The sequence below is a fragment of the Schistocerca cancellata genome, chromosome 9 (genome assembly GCF_023864275.1).
Source record: "Schistocerca cancellata isolate TAMUIC-IGC-003103 chromosome 9, iqSchCanc2.1, whole genome shotgun sequence".
NCBI lineage: Eukaryota > Metazoa > Arthropoda > Insecta > Orthoptera > Acrididae > Schistocerca > Schistocerca cancellata.
In genome coordinates, this window is record NC_064634.1 from 139,279,637 (window position 1) to 139,294,292 (window position 14,656).

General features: G+C 44.1%; 1 protein-coding gene across 1 annotated transcript in view; it reads right to left on the bottom strand.

The window, feature by feature from the left end:
* The window catches only part of LOC126101130 (UDP-glycosyltransferase UGT5-like), a 181,339-nt gene that overhangs the window by 21,266 nt on the left and 145,417 nt on the right, over positions 1 to 14,656 (bottom strand). The window contains exon 5 of the mRNA XM_049911813.1: positions 9,226 to 9,445. Coding sequence (XP_049767770.1) covers positions 9,226 to 9,445 — 220 coding nt within the window. The remainder of the gene's footprint in view (positions 1 to 9,225; positions 9,446 to 14,656) is intronic.

Genomic DNA, 14,656 nt, shown 5'->3' on the forward strand with positions numbered 1-14,656 from the left:
GAAACTTCGTGCTTAAGCACAAAAATTTTCTGGATAGGCCATACCTTGTAAGCACATGATTTCTTCCTCATAATATGACCAACGAATACTTCATATACGTTAAGACAGTCGATCTACGTACGTTTTGCACAGGTTAACATATACGCCCTTTTCCTCAGCTATACCTTTTATTTCACTTTACTAGTAAATTCAAGGTCAGGAGTTAAGTTCGCGCCTTGTCACAACAAGTAACTATCACACAGTTTACGTGCAGGCGCAAGGTATTGTGTCCGCCTAGGCGGGCCTCATGACGCTACGGTCAGTTCCAGTACAGCACTAGTGGCTGCCGCATCGCGGTCGCGAAGTGGGGCCGAGGCAGTTCCACATAAGTTTTATAGTCTGACGATAATTTATGGAATTGTAGTTTTTGCTTGACGATGTCCACTAAGTCCAAATGGTAGTTACTGTTATTCTGAAGAAGGTTGTGTTATCCCGACTGAAACGTAGGTAAATTCTAGGTAAACGGTTCAACTGAGGCTGTTAATTATTTAAATTGAGTCCCATAAATGCCGTACAAAAAACCACACAATATGTTACGGTTGCTGAACATACGTACTGACGAGGTTTCCTGATGGATAATGGCACACGGCCGGCCGGAGTGGCCGTGCGGTTCTGGGCGCTACAGTCTGGAACCGAGCGACCGCTACGTTCGCAGGTTCGAATCCAGCCTCGGGCATGGATGTGTGTGATGTCCTTAGGTTAGTTAGGTTTAATTAGTTCTAAGTTCTAGGCGACTGATGACCTCAGAAGTTAACTCGCATAGTGCTCAGAGCCATTTGAACCACTGTTAGTACTCCTTGGTTCATCTGGGTGGTCAGTTTCTCAACAGCTGCACACCTATTCACCCGTACGTATCTTCGCTGCCATCGTTCAACCCTTTGGTGCACCACAGCTACGTCGGTGCTAGTTTTGGATAGCGGCATTTTGCCATTCACGATGCATCGTATACTTCGACCACGGCGGAACCCGAACAGTTTAAAAACTTAGCTGTTTCGGAAATGCTCCCACCCTTGACCCGATAGCTAATGATGCCCTTTTGGACGTCAGATAAATCGCTCGGTATCCGTGTTACGACTACGACTGCGTAGTTTTCCGCGTACCGGCATCGAATGTAGGCGGTGGTCACACTGATGTGACTTGACCGCGTATATGGACAGCAGTATTTACCAGTGTTTTTCGTACACCATCAGGTAGTTTGGGAACTCGTCCCTCGGAACGAGGGAAGGGCTTTCTCTGGCTGGTTCTGTCCGTAAATCTCCGCTTTCAAGCCCTCGTGTGTAATATTTCCTGACACAGACAATACATAAGTGGCCTCAGCACTTTCATTATTTACTAACAATACGAAATGTTAATTCTTCAGTATACTAAAGCCACTATCACATCATCAACAGTCAGACCAGTATTTCATTTAGAATCGTGATTTCAAGAAGGCAAGATGTCTAAAAACGACGACAACATAGAAAAAAATGGGTACGTGAATCGTTGAGAAAACTGAATGGCATACTTCCTGTTAGTTTTGCTCTTTACGTCCGATGTATGGTGCCTATTAGCAAAAATTATCGAACTTGTCATGGGACAGAATAGAGCAAGAAAAATATGCCAATTAGAGACGAAATTGCAGTTGAAAAAATTAGAAATAAATGAAATTTCTGACAATAGGAAGGTCATGTGAGTGGTATTTATTGTTGTACAAGGATGTGGTGAAAAGTAATTCCTCCTAATTTTTTATGCGAAAACTCTTACAGCTTGTTAAATAAAACGGATGTTATTTTTACATATTTATACATATTTATTTCTCAACGTGGTTACCCTGGCGACGAAGACGTTTCTCCTGACGAGAGAGAACTTTGTTGATATCGTCATTGTAGAATGTCTGTCTGTGCTGATGGAGCTACAACCGTGATTACTGTATTCACAGACATGGGCAGAAGCGATTGGAACAAGCTGTGGGAACCGAAGATCTGCTCAAGAATGTTCGGTGCAGGTTAATCCACCCACGTTTACCGAACTACAGTGGTACTCTGAAATGTATGATATGAGACGTAACTTCGCTTTCAAATACAACAAGAGCCAGTTTATGATGACCATCGTTGAAGTGAAATCCAACTACAGTTGCTACCAGAACAGCTCAATGGAATACACGTCATACCATCACCATACTGTGACTGTGGGTAATTCCAGAACGCTAACCACATATACCTAGTCTGGCCTGGACACAGGAAGGAATCACACTGTCTACTACAGAAGCTCGTTAAAATGCAACAAACTTCCTTCGGATGTTGATGTCCTTAACAACACTTAATATAAATAATAATTCTAGTTTATTAAACTATGATGACTATTTAGTCATTTACTTACTTAAATGTTGTGTTAATGTCTATGACACTTCTGCTAGAAATCATACAGCAATTAAGGAAAGCTAACACAGAGGACAATGAAATAAAATAAAGAAAAATCCAGCAACAACGAATGCAGTAGGGTGTTTACGTGGACAGAATTTAGATTTTGTGATCTGATATCGGACGGGCAAACTGGCATTTTCAGAATTGATATTTGAGTATTAACATGACCAATCAGAAGTTATATTGGCAAATCGGTTCACGCAAAATAGAATTTCGACGTTTATGTAAATACTGTGTGCGTCACTACGGATGATTCTTAATAGACTTGAAACCATTAGGGTGGACCTTCCAATCTTTTGTTGTGCCATACGCTGGGTGACAGCCCTCATCCCCACTGCTGAGTTGATAGGCATGTACGAGGCGGCGATGGTGTCGTTCAGGTGACTAGTCCAGCAAACTACGTATAGACTGCGCACGAAGTAACTTGGCTCTTAACTGCACAGATGAGGTGTTATGGGAGGGGACAATAGTTGCAAATTGTTGCTCATGTCGGCACCAATGACTCCTGCCGTCTGGATTCAGAGGTCATCCTCAGTTCGTACAGGCGGTTGGCGGAATTGGTGAAGGCGGAAAGCCTCGCTCGCGGGGTAGAATCAGAGCTAACTATTTGTAGTATCGTTCCCAGAACCGATCGCGGTCCTCTGGTTTGGAGCCGAGTGGAAGGCTTAAACCAGAGGCTCAGACGATTCTGCAGAGATCTGGGGTGCAAATTTCTCGACCTCCGCTATCGGGTGGAGAAATGTAGGGTCCCCCTGAATAGGTCAGGCGTGCACTACACGCCGGAAGCGGCTACAAGGGTAGCGGAGTACGTGTGGAGTGCACATGAGGGTTTTTTAGGTTAGAGAATCCCCTCCCTAGGCCCGACAAGACGCCTCCTGAGACGCGGCAAGGTAGGATTAGGCAAAATGCAACAGGGAATAACAATATTAATGTGCTAATAGTAAACTGCAGGAGCGTCTATAGAAAGGTCCCAGAACTGCTCTCATTAATAAACGGTCACAACGCCCATATAGTACTAGGGACAGAAAGTTGGCTGAAACCAGACGTAAACAGTAATGAAATCCTAAACTCAGATTGGAATGTATACCGCAGAGACAGGCTGGACAGTGAAGGGGGAGGCGTGTTTATAGCGATAAGAAGTGCAATAGTATCGAAGGAAATTGACAGAGATCCGAAATGTGAAGTGATTTGGGTGAAGGTCACGGTTAAAGCAGGCTCAGACGTGGTAATTGGATGTCTCTATAGGCCCCCTGGCTCAGCAGCTGTTGTGGCTGAGCACCTGAAGGATAATTTGGAAAATATTTCGAGTAGATTTCCCCACCATGTTATAGTTCTGGGTGGAGATTTTAATTTGCCGGATATAGACTGGGAGACTCAAACGTTCATAACGGGTGGCAGGGACAAAGAATCCAGTGAAATTTTTTTAAGTGCTTTATCTGAAAACTACCTTGAGCAGTTAAACAGAGAACCGACTCGTGGCGATAACATATTAGCACTTCTGGTGACAAACAGACCCGAAATATTTGAAAAACTTCACGCAGAACAGGGAATCAGCGATCATAAAGCGGTTACGGCATCGATGATTTCAGCCGTAAATAGGAATATTAAAAAGGGTAGGAAGATTTCTCTGTTTAGAAAAAGTGACAAAAAGCAGATTTCAGAGTACCTGTTGGCTCAACACAAAAGTTTTGTCTCAAGTACAGATAGTGTTGAGGATCAGTGGACAAAGTTCAAAACCGTCGTACATTATGCGTTAGATGATTATGTGCCAAGCAAGATCGTAAGAGATGGAAAAGAGCCACCGTGGTACAACAACCGAGTTAGAAAACTGCTGCGGAAGCAAAGGGAACTTCACAGCAAACATAAATATAGCCAAAGCCTTGCAGACAAACAAAAATTACGCGAAGCGAAATGTAGTGTGAGGAGGGCTATGCGAGAGGCGTTCAATGAATTCGAAAGTAAAGTTCTATGTACTGACTTGGCAGAAAATCCTAAAAAATTTTGGTCTTATGTCAAAGCGGTAGGTGGATCAAAACAAAATGTCCAGACACTCTGTGACCAAAATGGTACTGAAACAGAGGATGACAGACTAAAGGCCGAGATACTAAATGTCTTTTTCCAAAGTTGTTTCACAGAGGAAGATTGCACTGTAGTTCCTTCTCTAGATTGTCGCACAGATGACAAAATGGTAGATATCGAAATAGACGACAGAGGGATAGAGAAACAATTAAAATCGCTCAAAAGAGGAAAGGCCTCAGGACCTGATGGGATACCAGTTCAATTTTACACAGAGTACGCGAATGAACTTGCCCCCCTTCTTGCAGCGGTGTACCGTAGGTCTCTAGAAGAGCGTAGCGTTCCAAAGGATTGGAAAAGGGCACAGGTCATCCCCGTTTTCAAGAAGGGACGTCGAACAGATGTGCAGAACTATAGACCTATATCTCTAACGTCGATCAGTTGTAGAATTTTGGAACACGTATTGTGTTCGAGTATAATGACTTTTCTGGAGACTAGAAATCTACTCTGTAGGAATCAGCATGGGTTTCGAAAAAGACGGTCATGTGAAACCCAGCTCGCGCTATTCGTCCACGAGACTCAGAGGGGCCGTAGACACGGGTTCCCAGGTAGATGCCGTGTTTCTTGACTTCCGCAAGGCTTTCGATAGAGTTCCCCACAGTCGTTTAATGAACAAAGTAAGAGCATATGGACTATCAGACCAATTGTGTGATTGGATTGAGGAGTTCCTAGATAACAGGACGAAGCATGTCATTCTCAATGGAGAGAGGTCTTCCGAAGTAAGAGTGATTTCAGGCGTGCCGCAGGGGAGTGTCATAGGACCGTTGCTATTCACAATATACATAAATGACCTGGTGGATGACATCGGAAGTTCACTGAGGCTTTTTGCAGATGATGCTGTGGTGTATCGAGAGGTTGTAACAATGGAAAATTGTACTGAAATGCAGGAGGATCTGCAGCGAATTGACGCATGGTGCAGGGAATGGCAATTGAATCTCAATGTAGACAAGTGTAATGTGCTGCGAATACACAGAAAGATAGATCCTTTATCATTTAGCTACAAAATAGCAGGTCAGCAACTGGAAGTAGTTAATACCATAAATTATCTGGGAGTACGCATTAGGAGTCATTTAAAATGGAATGATCATATGATGTTGATCGTCGGTAAAGCAGATGACAGACAGATTCATTGGAAGAATCCTAAGGAAATGCAATCCGAAAACAAAGGAAGTAGGTTACAGTACGCTTGTTCGCCCACTGCTTGAATACTGCTCAGCAGTGTGGGATCCGTACCAGATAGGGTTGATAGAAGAGAGAGAGAAGATCCAACGGAGAGCAGCGCGCTTCGTTACAGGATCATTTAGTAATCGCGAAAGCGTTACGGAGATGATAGATAAACTCCAGTGGAAGACTCTGCAGGAGAGACGCTCAGTAACTCGGTACGGGCTTTTGTCAAAGGTTCGAGAACATACCTTCACCGAAGAGTCAAGCAGTATATTGCTCCCTCCTACGTATATCTCGCGAAGAGACAATGAGGATAAAATCAGAGAGATTAGAGCCCACACAGAGGCATACCGACAATCCTCCTTTCCACGAACAATACGAGACTGGAATAGAAGGGAGAACCGATAGAGGTACTCAAGGTACCCTCCGCCACACACCGTCAGGTGGCTTGCGGAGTATGGATGTAGATGTAGTAGTGGTGGACGGTCTGCTCCCAGAGGCCATAGCACTGAGTTGAGATGAGAAGCTGCAGACTACGCATATGCAGAACTAAGCAGCAGCCAGAAAGACAGAAAACGTTTGTAGGCCTATTAACAGTTTATCTCAGTACGACCAGTAACTCAGTACTCCCTAACTAGAGAGCCGAATAAGGAAATCAGCACACAAACAACTGAGCTGGCCGCTTCTAACAGGTGAACCACACAGCTCAAGAGACCACAGCAAACCTTTGGAACAGAAGGATAGACTAGCACAACGCTGAGAATGGGTATGCCTTTTTGTGGGGCATGTTATTTTGTACGGGTTCTATCCCAGGCGTGTTGACGATGGCTGGAATTCACTCTGAAGGCCTGTTTCAGGAAGGCCAGCACCTTCAATAACTGTTCCATATAGAGAGACTGCTCTACTCGCTGTCAACATCTACCTTGGAAACTCATCAAAAATCTCAATGAATCCACGAAACGTGATGGTCACATAATATATTAGATGCCATTAATTGCGCAATCTCTGCTGTTTCCGAGTTGCTTTATGAATGCAGAAATTGCCCTCTCATGTCTTGAGACGTAGAGGGAAAGGAATTGCAGTGCAGCTATATCCGTACTGTATATTACAGTAACCATAAATACTTCAACATTTCGTGGCCCTGTCAGCAACTGTATAAATATTAATTTTAATAATCAACAGCCTCAGTTGCACCGTTTATCTAGAATTTACCTACGTTTCAGTAGGGATAACCCAACCTTCTTCAGAATAACAGTAACTACCTTCTTTCCATAGTGGACATCGTGAAGCTAAAACTACAAATCCGTGAATTATCGTCAGACTATAAAAATTATCTGGAACTGCCTCGGCCCCACTACGCGACCGCGATGCGGCAGACACGAGTACTGTACTGGAACTGACCGTAGTGTCATGAGGCATGCCTGGGCGGACAAAATACCTTGCGTCTGCGCATAAACTGTTTGATAGTTACTTGTTGCGACAAGGCGTGAACTTAACTCCTGACGTTGAATTTACTAGTAAAGTGAAATAAAAGGTATAGCTGAGGAAAAGGGCGTACATATTAACCTGTGCGGAACGTACATAGATCGACTGTTCAAAAATGGTTCAAATGGCTCTGAGCACTATGGGACTCAACTACTCAGGTCATCAGTCCCCTAGAACTTAGAACTACTTAAACCTAACTAACCTAAGAACATCACACACATCCATGCCCGAGGCAGGATTCGAACCTGCGACCGTAGCGGTCACGCGGTTCCAAACTGAAGCGCTTAGAACCGCACGGTCACACCGGCCGGCAGATCGACTGTCTTAACACTTATAAAGTATTCATTGGTCATGATATGAGGAAGAAATCATGTGCTTACAAGGTATGACCTATCGAGGAAAATTTTTGTGCTTAAGCACGAAGTTTAATCACCTAAAAATAACTTAGGAGTGGGAAGGATAATATAAAGCCAACATCGTCATTATTACGACTAGGTCTAGAAAAAGTTTTGAGACGTAATTGTTAAGCACTTGCTTAGCTATGGTTACAACGCATGAACGTCTTACTGACTTGATTCTAGGCCATTTCAGGTCAAATATACTAATCTTGAATAATGACCATCTATTTTATATGGCCCGTTTTGCCGTATGTTACAGATTAGATATAGACTTGTTCATAAGTTCAATAATGACCATTTGTGTGCTAAGTCAGTAGGACGTTCATGCGTTGTAACCACAGCTAAGTAAGTGCTTAACAATTACGTCTCAAAAATTTCTAGACCTAGTCGTAATAATGACGATGTTGGCTTTATATTATCCTTCCCACTCCTAAGTTCTTTTTAGGTGATTAAACTTCGTGCTTAAGCACAAAAATTTTCCTCGATAGGTCATACCTTGTAAGCACATGATTTCTTCCTCATATCATGACCAATGAATACTTTATAAGTGTTAAGACAGTCGATCTATGTACGTTCTGCACAGGTTAATACATACGCCCTTTTCCTCAGCTATACCTTTTATTTCACTTTACTAGTAAATTCAACGTCAGGAGTTAAGTTTACGTCTTGTCGCAACAAGTAACTACAAACAGTTTATGCGCAGGCGCAAAGTATTGTGTCCGCCTAGGCGGGCCTCATGACGCTATGGTCAGTTCCAGTACAGCACTCTTGTCTGCCGCATCGCGGTCGCGTAGTGGGGCCGAAGCAGTTCCAGATAAGTTTTATAGTCTGACGATAATTCATGGATTTGTAGTTTTAGCTTGACGATGTCCACTACGGACAAACGGCCGTTACTGTTATTCTGAAGAAGGTTGTGTTATCCCGATTGAAACCTAGGTAAATTCTAGGTAATGTCCCACAAATGCCGTACAAAAAGCCACACAATATGTTACGGATGCTGAACATACCGTACTGATGAGGTTTCCAGATGTATAATGGCACACGTTCTGGATATCGCGAATCAGACCCATCAGAAAAAATGAGGATCGAGATGTCGCCGATACCATTTATTCAGAAATGAACACGCGCATGTTCGTATGGAATCTTTCACTCACGCACAGTAGAAAAGTTGAAACGATGAAGTTGTTGAAAATTTTCTGAGACTAACCTTTTCAAGTGCCACTTGCAAATCTGAATAATGAAGGTAGGTCGAGATATATCTACGACTTCATGAATTTTTTAAATTTTTTTGTGAAATTTATAGGTGGACTTCGCAATGCAACACTCAATGGAGTGTAGATCCTTTGCAGCTTATATCTGTCTTGTGCAACATTTCCTAGTGATCAGATTCGTTTCAGACTATAGCTCATGACCATATTATGAGTGCAACACTCAAATACTGTTAAGGCCTTTTTTGCATTTGGTAAGAGTATACATACTTCCGACATCTGAAGTCATTGGCAATTAAATTCGGTGTTTACATTTTACGTGATGTCCGTTATGACCCTGAATTATTTAACCACAAAATACTTCACTAAGTAAGCATTTTTATGCTAATCGCAGAAAAATGCAAGCTGAGGATGTAGAATGTGGAATTAAATTGCAAAGAATGACATTCATACCTTGGCACTTCCAAGACTTCTTTTATTGCCCAAGTAAGTGATTCCACGGACACGTTTGAGACTGGTATTTTGATTCCAAGTCCGATCCATTCCACGCGGTTCATGTTGCAGTTCTGGTCTCCAAACACAGGGAATCCTATGAGTGGAACGCCGTGGTACAGCGCCTCTTGAATGCTGTTGATGCCGCCGTGCGTCATGAACAACCGTACGTTCTTATGTGCTGCAAGGCAAGAGCGTAGATTAAGTACAAGAATCTAAACGTTACCAAACGAGAGTCGTTAAAAACAATCAATTGCAGTTTTTGATGTGCTGTGACTCGAGAGTAAAATATGTTTTCGTTCTTTGCAGTTTAATAGTGTTATGTTGTACACATGAAAACGTCTGTTAGATTTGATATATCTGTCCATACATACATAGTGAGAAAATCGTCAAGGATGTAGAACATCTCATAACACAGGAACATGTAATACATATTTACAAAAATGGAAACGCTAATGTTCTAACCCTGAGTGAAATTGTTCCTAGGTTGTAGAATAAATACCTTCCCAAAAGAAGACGAAGTAAATACTCCAGAATTCAAATCAAGAACAGGTGGCAACATGTGTAACGTAGAAGTAAATATCCTCGTAGTAGTGAAGCAACTTAACTCACTTAATAAAAACAAGTCCTCTAGTCCAGAATGGATACCAATTAGGTTCCTTTTGGAGTATGCTGATGCATTAGCTCCATACCTAATCATATACAACCGTTCGCTCGACGAAAGATCCGTACCCAAAGACTGGAAAGTTGCACAGGTCACACCAATATTCAAGAAAGGTAGCAAGAGTAATCCACTAAATTACAGGCCCATATCATTAACGTCGATATGCAGCAGGATTTTGGATCACATATTGTGTTCAAACATGATGAATTCCCTCGAAGAAAACTATCTACTGACACACAGTCAACATGCGTTTAGAAAACATCGTTCCTGTGAAACACAACTAGCTCTTCATTCACATGAAGTGTTGAGTGCTATTGACAAGGGATTTCAGATCGATTCCGTATTTTTGGATTTCCGGAAGGTTTTTGATATTGTACCAAACAAGCGGCTTATAGTAGTGAAATTGCGTGCTTATCGAATATCGTCTCAGTTATGTGACAGTATTTGTGATTTACTATCAGAGGTCACAGTTCGTAGTAATTGACGGAAAGTCAGAGTAAAACAGAAGTGATTTCTGGAGTTCCCCAAGGTAGTGTTATAGGCCCTTTGCTGTTCCTTATCTATATAAAAGATTTGGGAGACAATCTGAGCAGCCGTCTCAGGTTGTTTACAGATGACGCTGTCGTTTATCAACTAATAAAGTAATCAGAAGATCAAAACAAATTGCAAAACGATTTAGAAAAGGTAAGTGAATGGTGTGAAAAGTGGCAGTTGACCCAAAATAACGAAAAGTGTGACGTCTTCCACATGAGTGCTAAAAGGAATTCGTTAAACTTCGGTTATAATCTAAAAGCCGTAAATTCTACTAAATACCTAGGTATTACAGTTACGAACTCCTTAAATTGGAAGGAACACACAGAAAGTGTTGTGGGGAAGGCTAACCAAAGACTGCGTTTAATTGGGAGGACACTTAGAAAATGTAACGGATCTACTAAGGACACTGACTACACTTCGCTTGTCAGTCCTCTTTTAGAATACTGCTGCGCGGTGTGGGATCCTTACTAGATAGGACTGACGGAGTACATCGAAAAAGTTCAAAGAAGGGCCGCACGTTTTGTATTATCGCGAAATATGAGAGAGTGTCACAGAAATGATACAGGATTTGGACTGGACATCATTAAAAGAAAGGCGTCTTTCGTTGCGACGGATTCTTCTCACGAAATTCGAATCACCAACTTTCTCCTCCGAATGCGAAATATTTTGTTGACACAGACCGACATAGGGAGAAACCATCACCACGATAAAATAAGGGAAGTCAGAACTCATACGGAAAGACATAGGTGTTCGTTCTTTCCGCGCGCTATACGAGATTGGAATAATAGATAATTGTAAAGGTGGTTCGATGAACCCTCTGCCAGGAACTTAAATGTGTTTTGCGGAGTATCCATGTAGATGTAAAATAAGTAAAAAACCTGAAACCTTTCATTTGTTCGATAATACCAAACTTGTAACAGACATATAGAGGTATACGCGCTGAAGTTCATAAGACTATTCTTAGGCTATTGTGGATACGTATCATGAAACAGGAAGCTGCTTACATCTCTTATTAAAACAGATAGCACTTTTACACTGAAGATTTGACGGAGCCCTTACTATATTTTGTACTATTAATAACATATACGTCAACTTGTTCTTACAGGGAATTCAGCCTTCGAATAGAACGACTTTGAAATCAATAAATCCTTTAGGGTTCTAGTGAACTGCATTTTTCACCAGTTGAACTTTTTGTGGTTGTTAACAAGTTACTGAAAATTTGTGTTCCCGAACAAGGAATAAACTCACAAGTCAAAAGGTTGAATTACCACCCTTTGCAGAGCGGACATTCAGGGAGAGAGTGAATGAGTTTCAGGAAAATATCGACAGGGATGTGAAGGCATGCTGATTCCAGTGCCGTAGCCAGCTGCGCTAGATTTACAGTTGAGAGGAGCCATGGCACGAGCAGCGTGATCGACGTGGTCCCACGGATTCTCGACTCGGTTTTCATCTGCAGAGTTTGGTGTCAGGGAAGTGCTGTAAAGTCGTCCTGGTGCTTTTAGAACCGGGCCCGTACACTTCCAGCCATGTGGCACATTGCATACCCTTCTGGTAGATACCACTGTGCCACGGAAAAAACAGACTGCATGGATGGGTGCACGTAGTCCCCAAGAATAGACGCATACTTATATTGCTCCATGGACCTTCCAGAATGACAAGATCACCCAGGGAATGCCATGAAAACATTCCCCAAATCATAACGCTCCCTCCTCTGACCTGGTCCGCAGCTCGTGGTCTTGCGGTAGTGTTTTCGCTTCCCGCGCACGGGGTCCCGGGTTCGATTCCCGACCGGGTCAGGGATTTTTCCTGCCTCGTGATGACTGTGTCGTCTTTATCATCATTCATCCCCATTACGGTCGGAGGAAGGCAATGGCAAACCACCTTCACTAGGACGTCTTTTTTTTTTTTTTTTTTGTGGTTTTAGGGCGCACAACTTCAATGGTCATTAGCGCCCTGACTACTCTAAAAATGCACCGCGAGGCACAAGTTGACAACAACAACTAAAAGGGAAAACACAATAAAAGACAGACGGACAGGCAGAGGATTAAAAAACATCATCAAATGTCCTTAGCGAGGTTTGTCAAATTGATAAAACAAAGAACACGAGCAGCTGCTCGTGGGTCATCCGCTAAAATGGCATCGAAAGTATTAGGCAGGTTAAGATCGAGGCGCAGTGTGGTAAGATCTGGACAGGACATTAAAATGTGCCTAACCGTCAGCAAGTGCCCACATGGGCAGAACGGCGCCGGCGCAGCCGTCAGCAGATGGCGATGGCTGAACCGGCAGTGTCCAATTCTTAACCTTGCTAAAACGACCTCCTCCCGCCGAGAAGGGCGTGAGGAGGACGTCCAAGCCACGGGAAGAGGTTTTAAGGCCCGAAGCTTGTTGTCGGTAAGTGCAGCCCAATCGGCATGCCACAGCGACACGACGCGCCGACAAATGACCCTGCTAAAATCGGACGAAGGGACACAACAAGAAGCTGTCCGAGGCTGGAGGACCGCAGCCTTGGCCGCGGCATCTGCAGCTTCGTTCCCAGGGATACCGACATGGCCAGGAACCCACATAAAGCTAACCGGCGTACCGACGTCCACCAGCTGCTGGAGAGAGCGTTGGATCCGGTGTACGAAAGGGTGAACCGGGTACGGAACACTGAGGCTCTGGATGGCGCTCAGGGAATCTGAGCATATGACATAAGCAGAATGTCGGTGGCGGCAGATGTAAAGAACAGCCTGGTAGAGGGCAAAGAGCTCAGCTGTGAAGACCGAACAATGGCCATGGAGCCGGTATTGGAAACTTTGTGCCCCGACAATAAAGGAACACCCGACCCCGTCATTGGTCTTAGAGCCATCTGTATAAATGAAAGTCATGTTGATGAACTTCGAACGAAGTTCCAAAAAACGGGAGTGGTAGACCGAACCGGGGGTGACCTCTTTTGGGAGCGAGCTGAGGTCGAGGTGAACGCGGACCTGAGCATGGAGCCAAGGTGGCGTGCGGCTCTCGCCCACTCGAAAGGTTGCAGGGAGTGAAAAATTAAGGTGTTGAAGGAGGCGACGAAAGCGAACTCCAGGGGGTAGCAAGGCAGAGACATACAACCCGTATTGAAGGTCAAGAGAGTCGTCAAAAAAGGAACGATAAGACGGATGGTCGGGCATTGACAGTAGCCGACAGGCATACTGACAAAGCAGTATATCGCGCCGGTAGGTGAGTGGCAATTCGCCAGCGTCAGCATGAAGACTCTCTACGGGACTGGTATAAAATGCTCCGATCGCAAGTCGTAAACCCCGATGTTGTATGGAGTTGAGGCGGCGTAAGATGGATGGCCGTGCAGAGGAGTATACGAAGCTCCCATAATCCAGCTTGGAGCGGACGATCGACCGATATAGACGAAGTAGGACGGTTCGATCCGCTCCCCACGACATACCACTGAGAACACGGAGGACATTTAAAGAACGGGTACAACGGGCGGCCAAATATGACACATGTGGAGACCAGCTAAGTTTCCTGTCAAATGTAAGGCCTAAAAATTTGGTTGTCTCCACGATTGGGAGAGCAACGGGACCGAGTCGTAAGGACGGTGGGAGAAACTCTTTGTAGCGCCAGAAGTTAATACAGACCGTCTTCTCGGCAGAAAAACGGAAGCCATTGGCGACACTCCAGGAGTAAAGACGGTCAAGAGAACGCTGAAGACAGCGCTCCAGGACACGTGTACACTGCGCGCTGCAATAGATGGTAAAATCGTCCACGAAAAGGGAGCCTGACACATCAGCTGGGAGGCAATCCATTATTGGATTGATCGCGATGGCGAAGAGAGCGACGCTCAAAACTGAGCCCTGTGGCACCCCATTCTCCTGGCGAAAGGTGTCGGACAGGACAGAACCCACACGTACCCTTAACTGTCGATCCAATAAAAAGGAACAAATAAAAAGAGGGAGGCGACCGCGAAAGCCCCATGTATGCATGGTGCGGAGAATGCCCGCCCTCCAACAGGTGTCGTAAGCCTTCTCCAAATCAAAGAACACAGCCGCGGTCGGGCGCTTCCGCAAGAAGTTATTCATAATGAAGGTCGACAAGGTAACCAGATGGTCAACAGCAGAGCGGCGCCTTCGAAATCCACATTGTACATTGGTAAGTAGGCGTCGAGACTCTAGCAGCCAAACCAATCGAGAGTTAACCATTCGCTCCATCACTTTACAG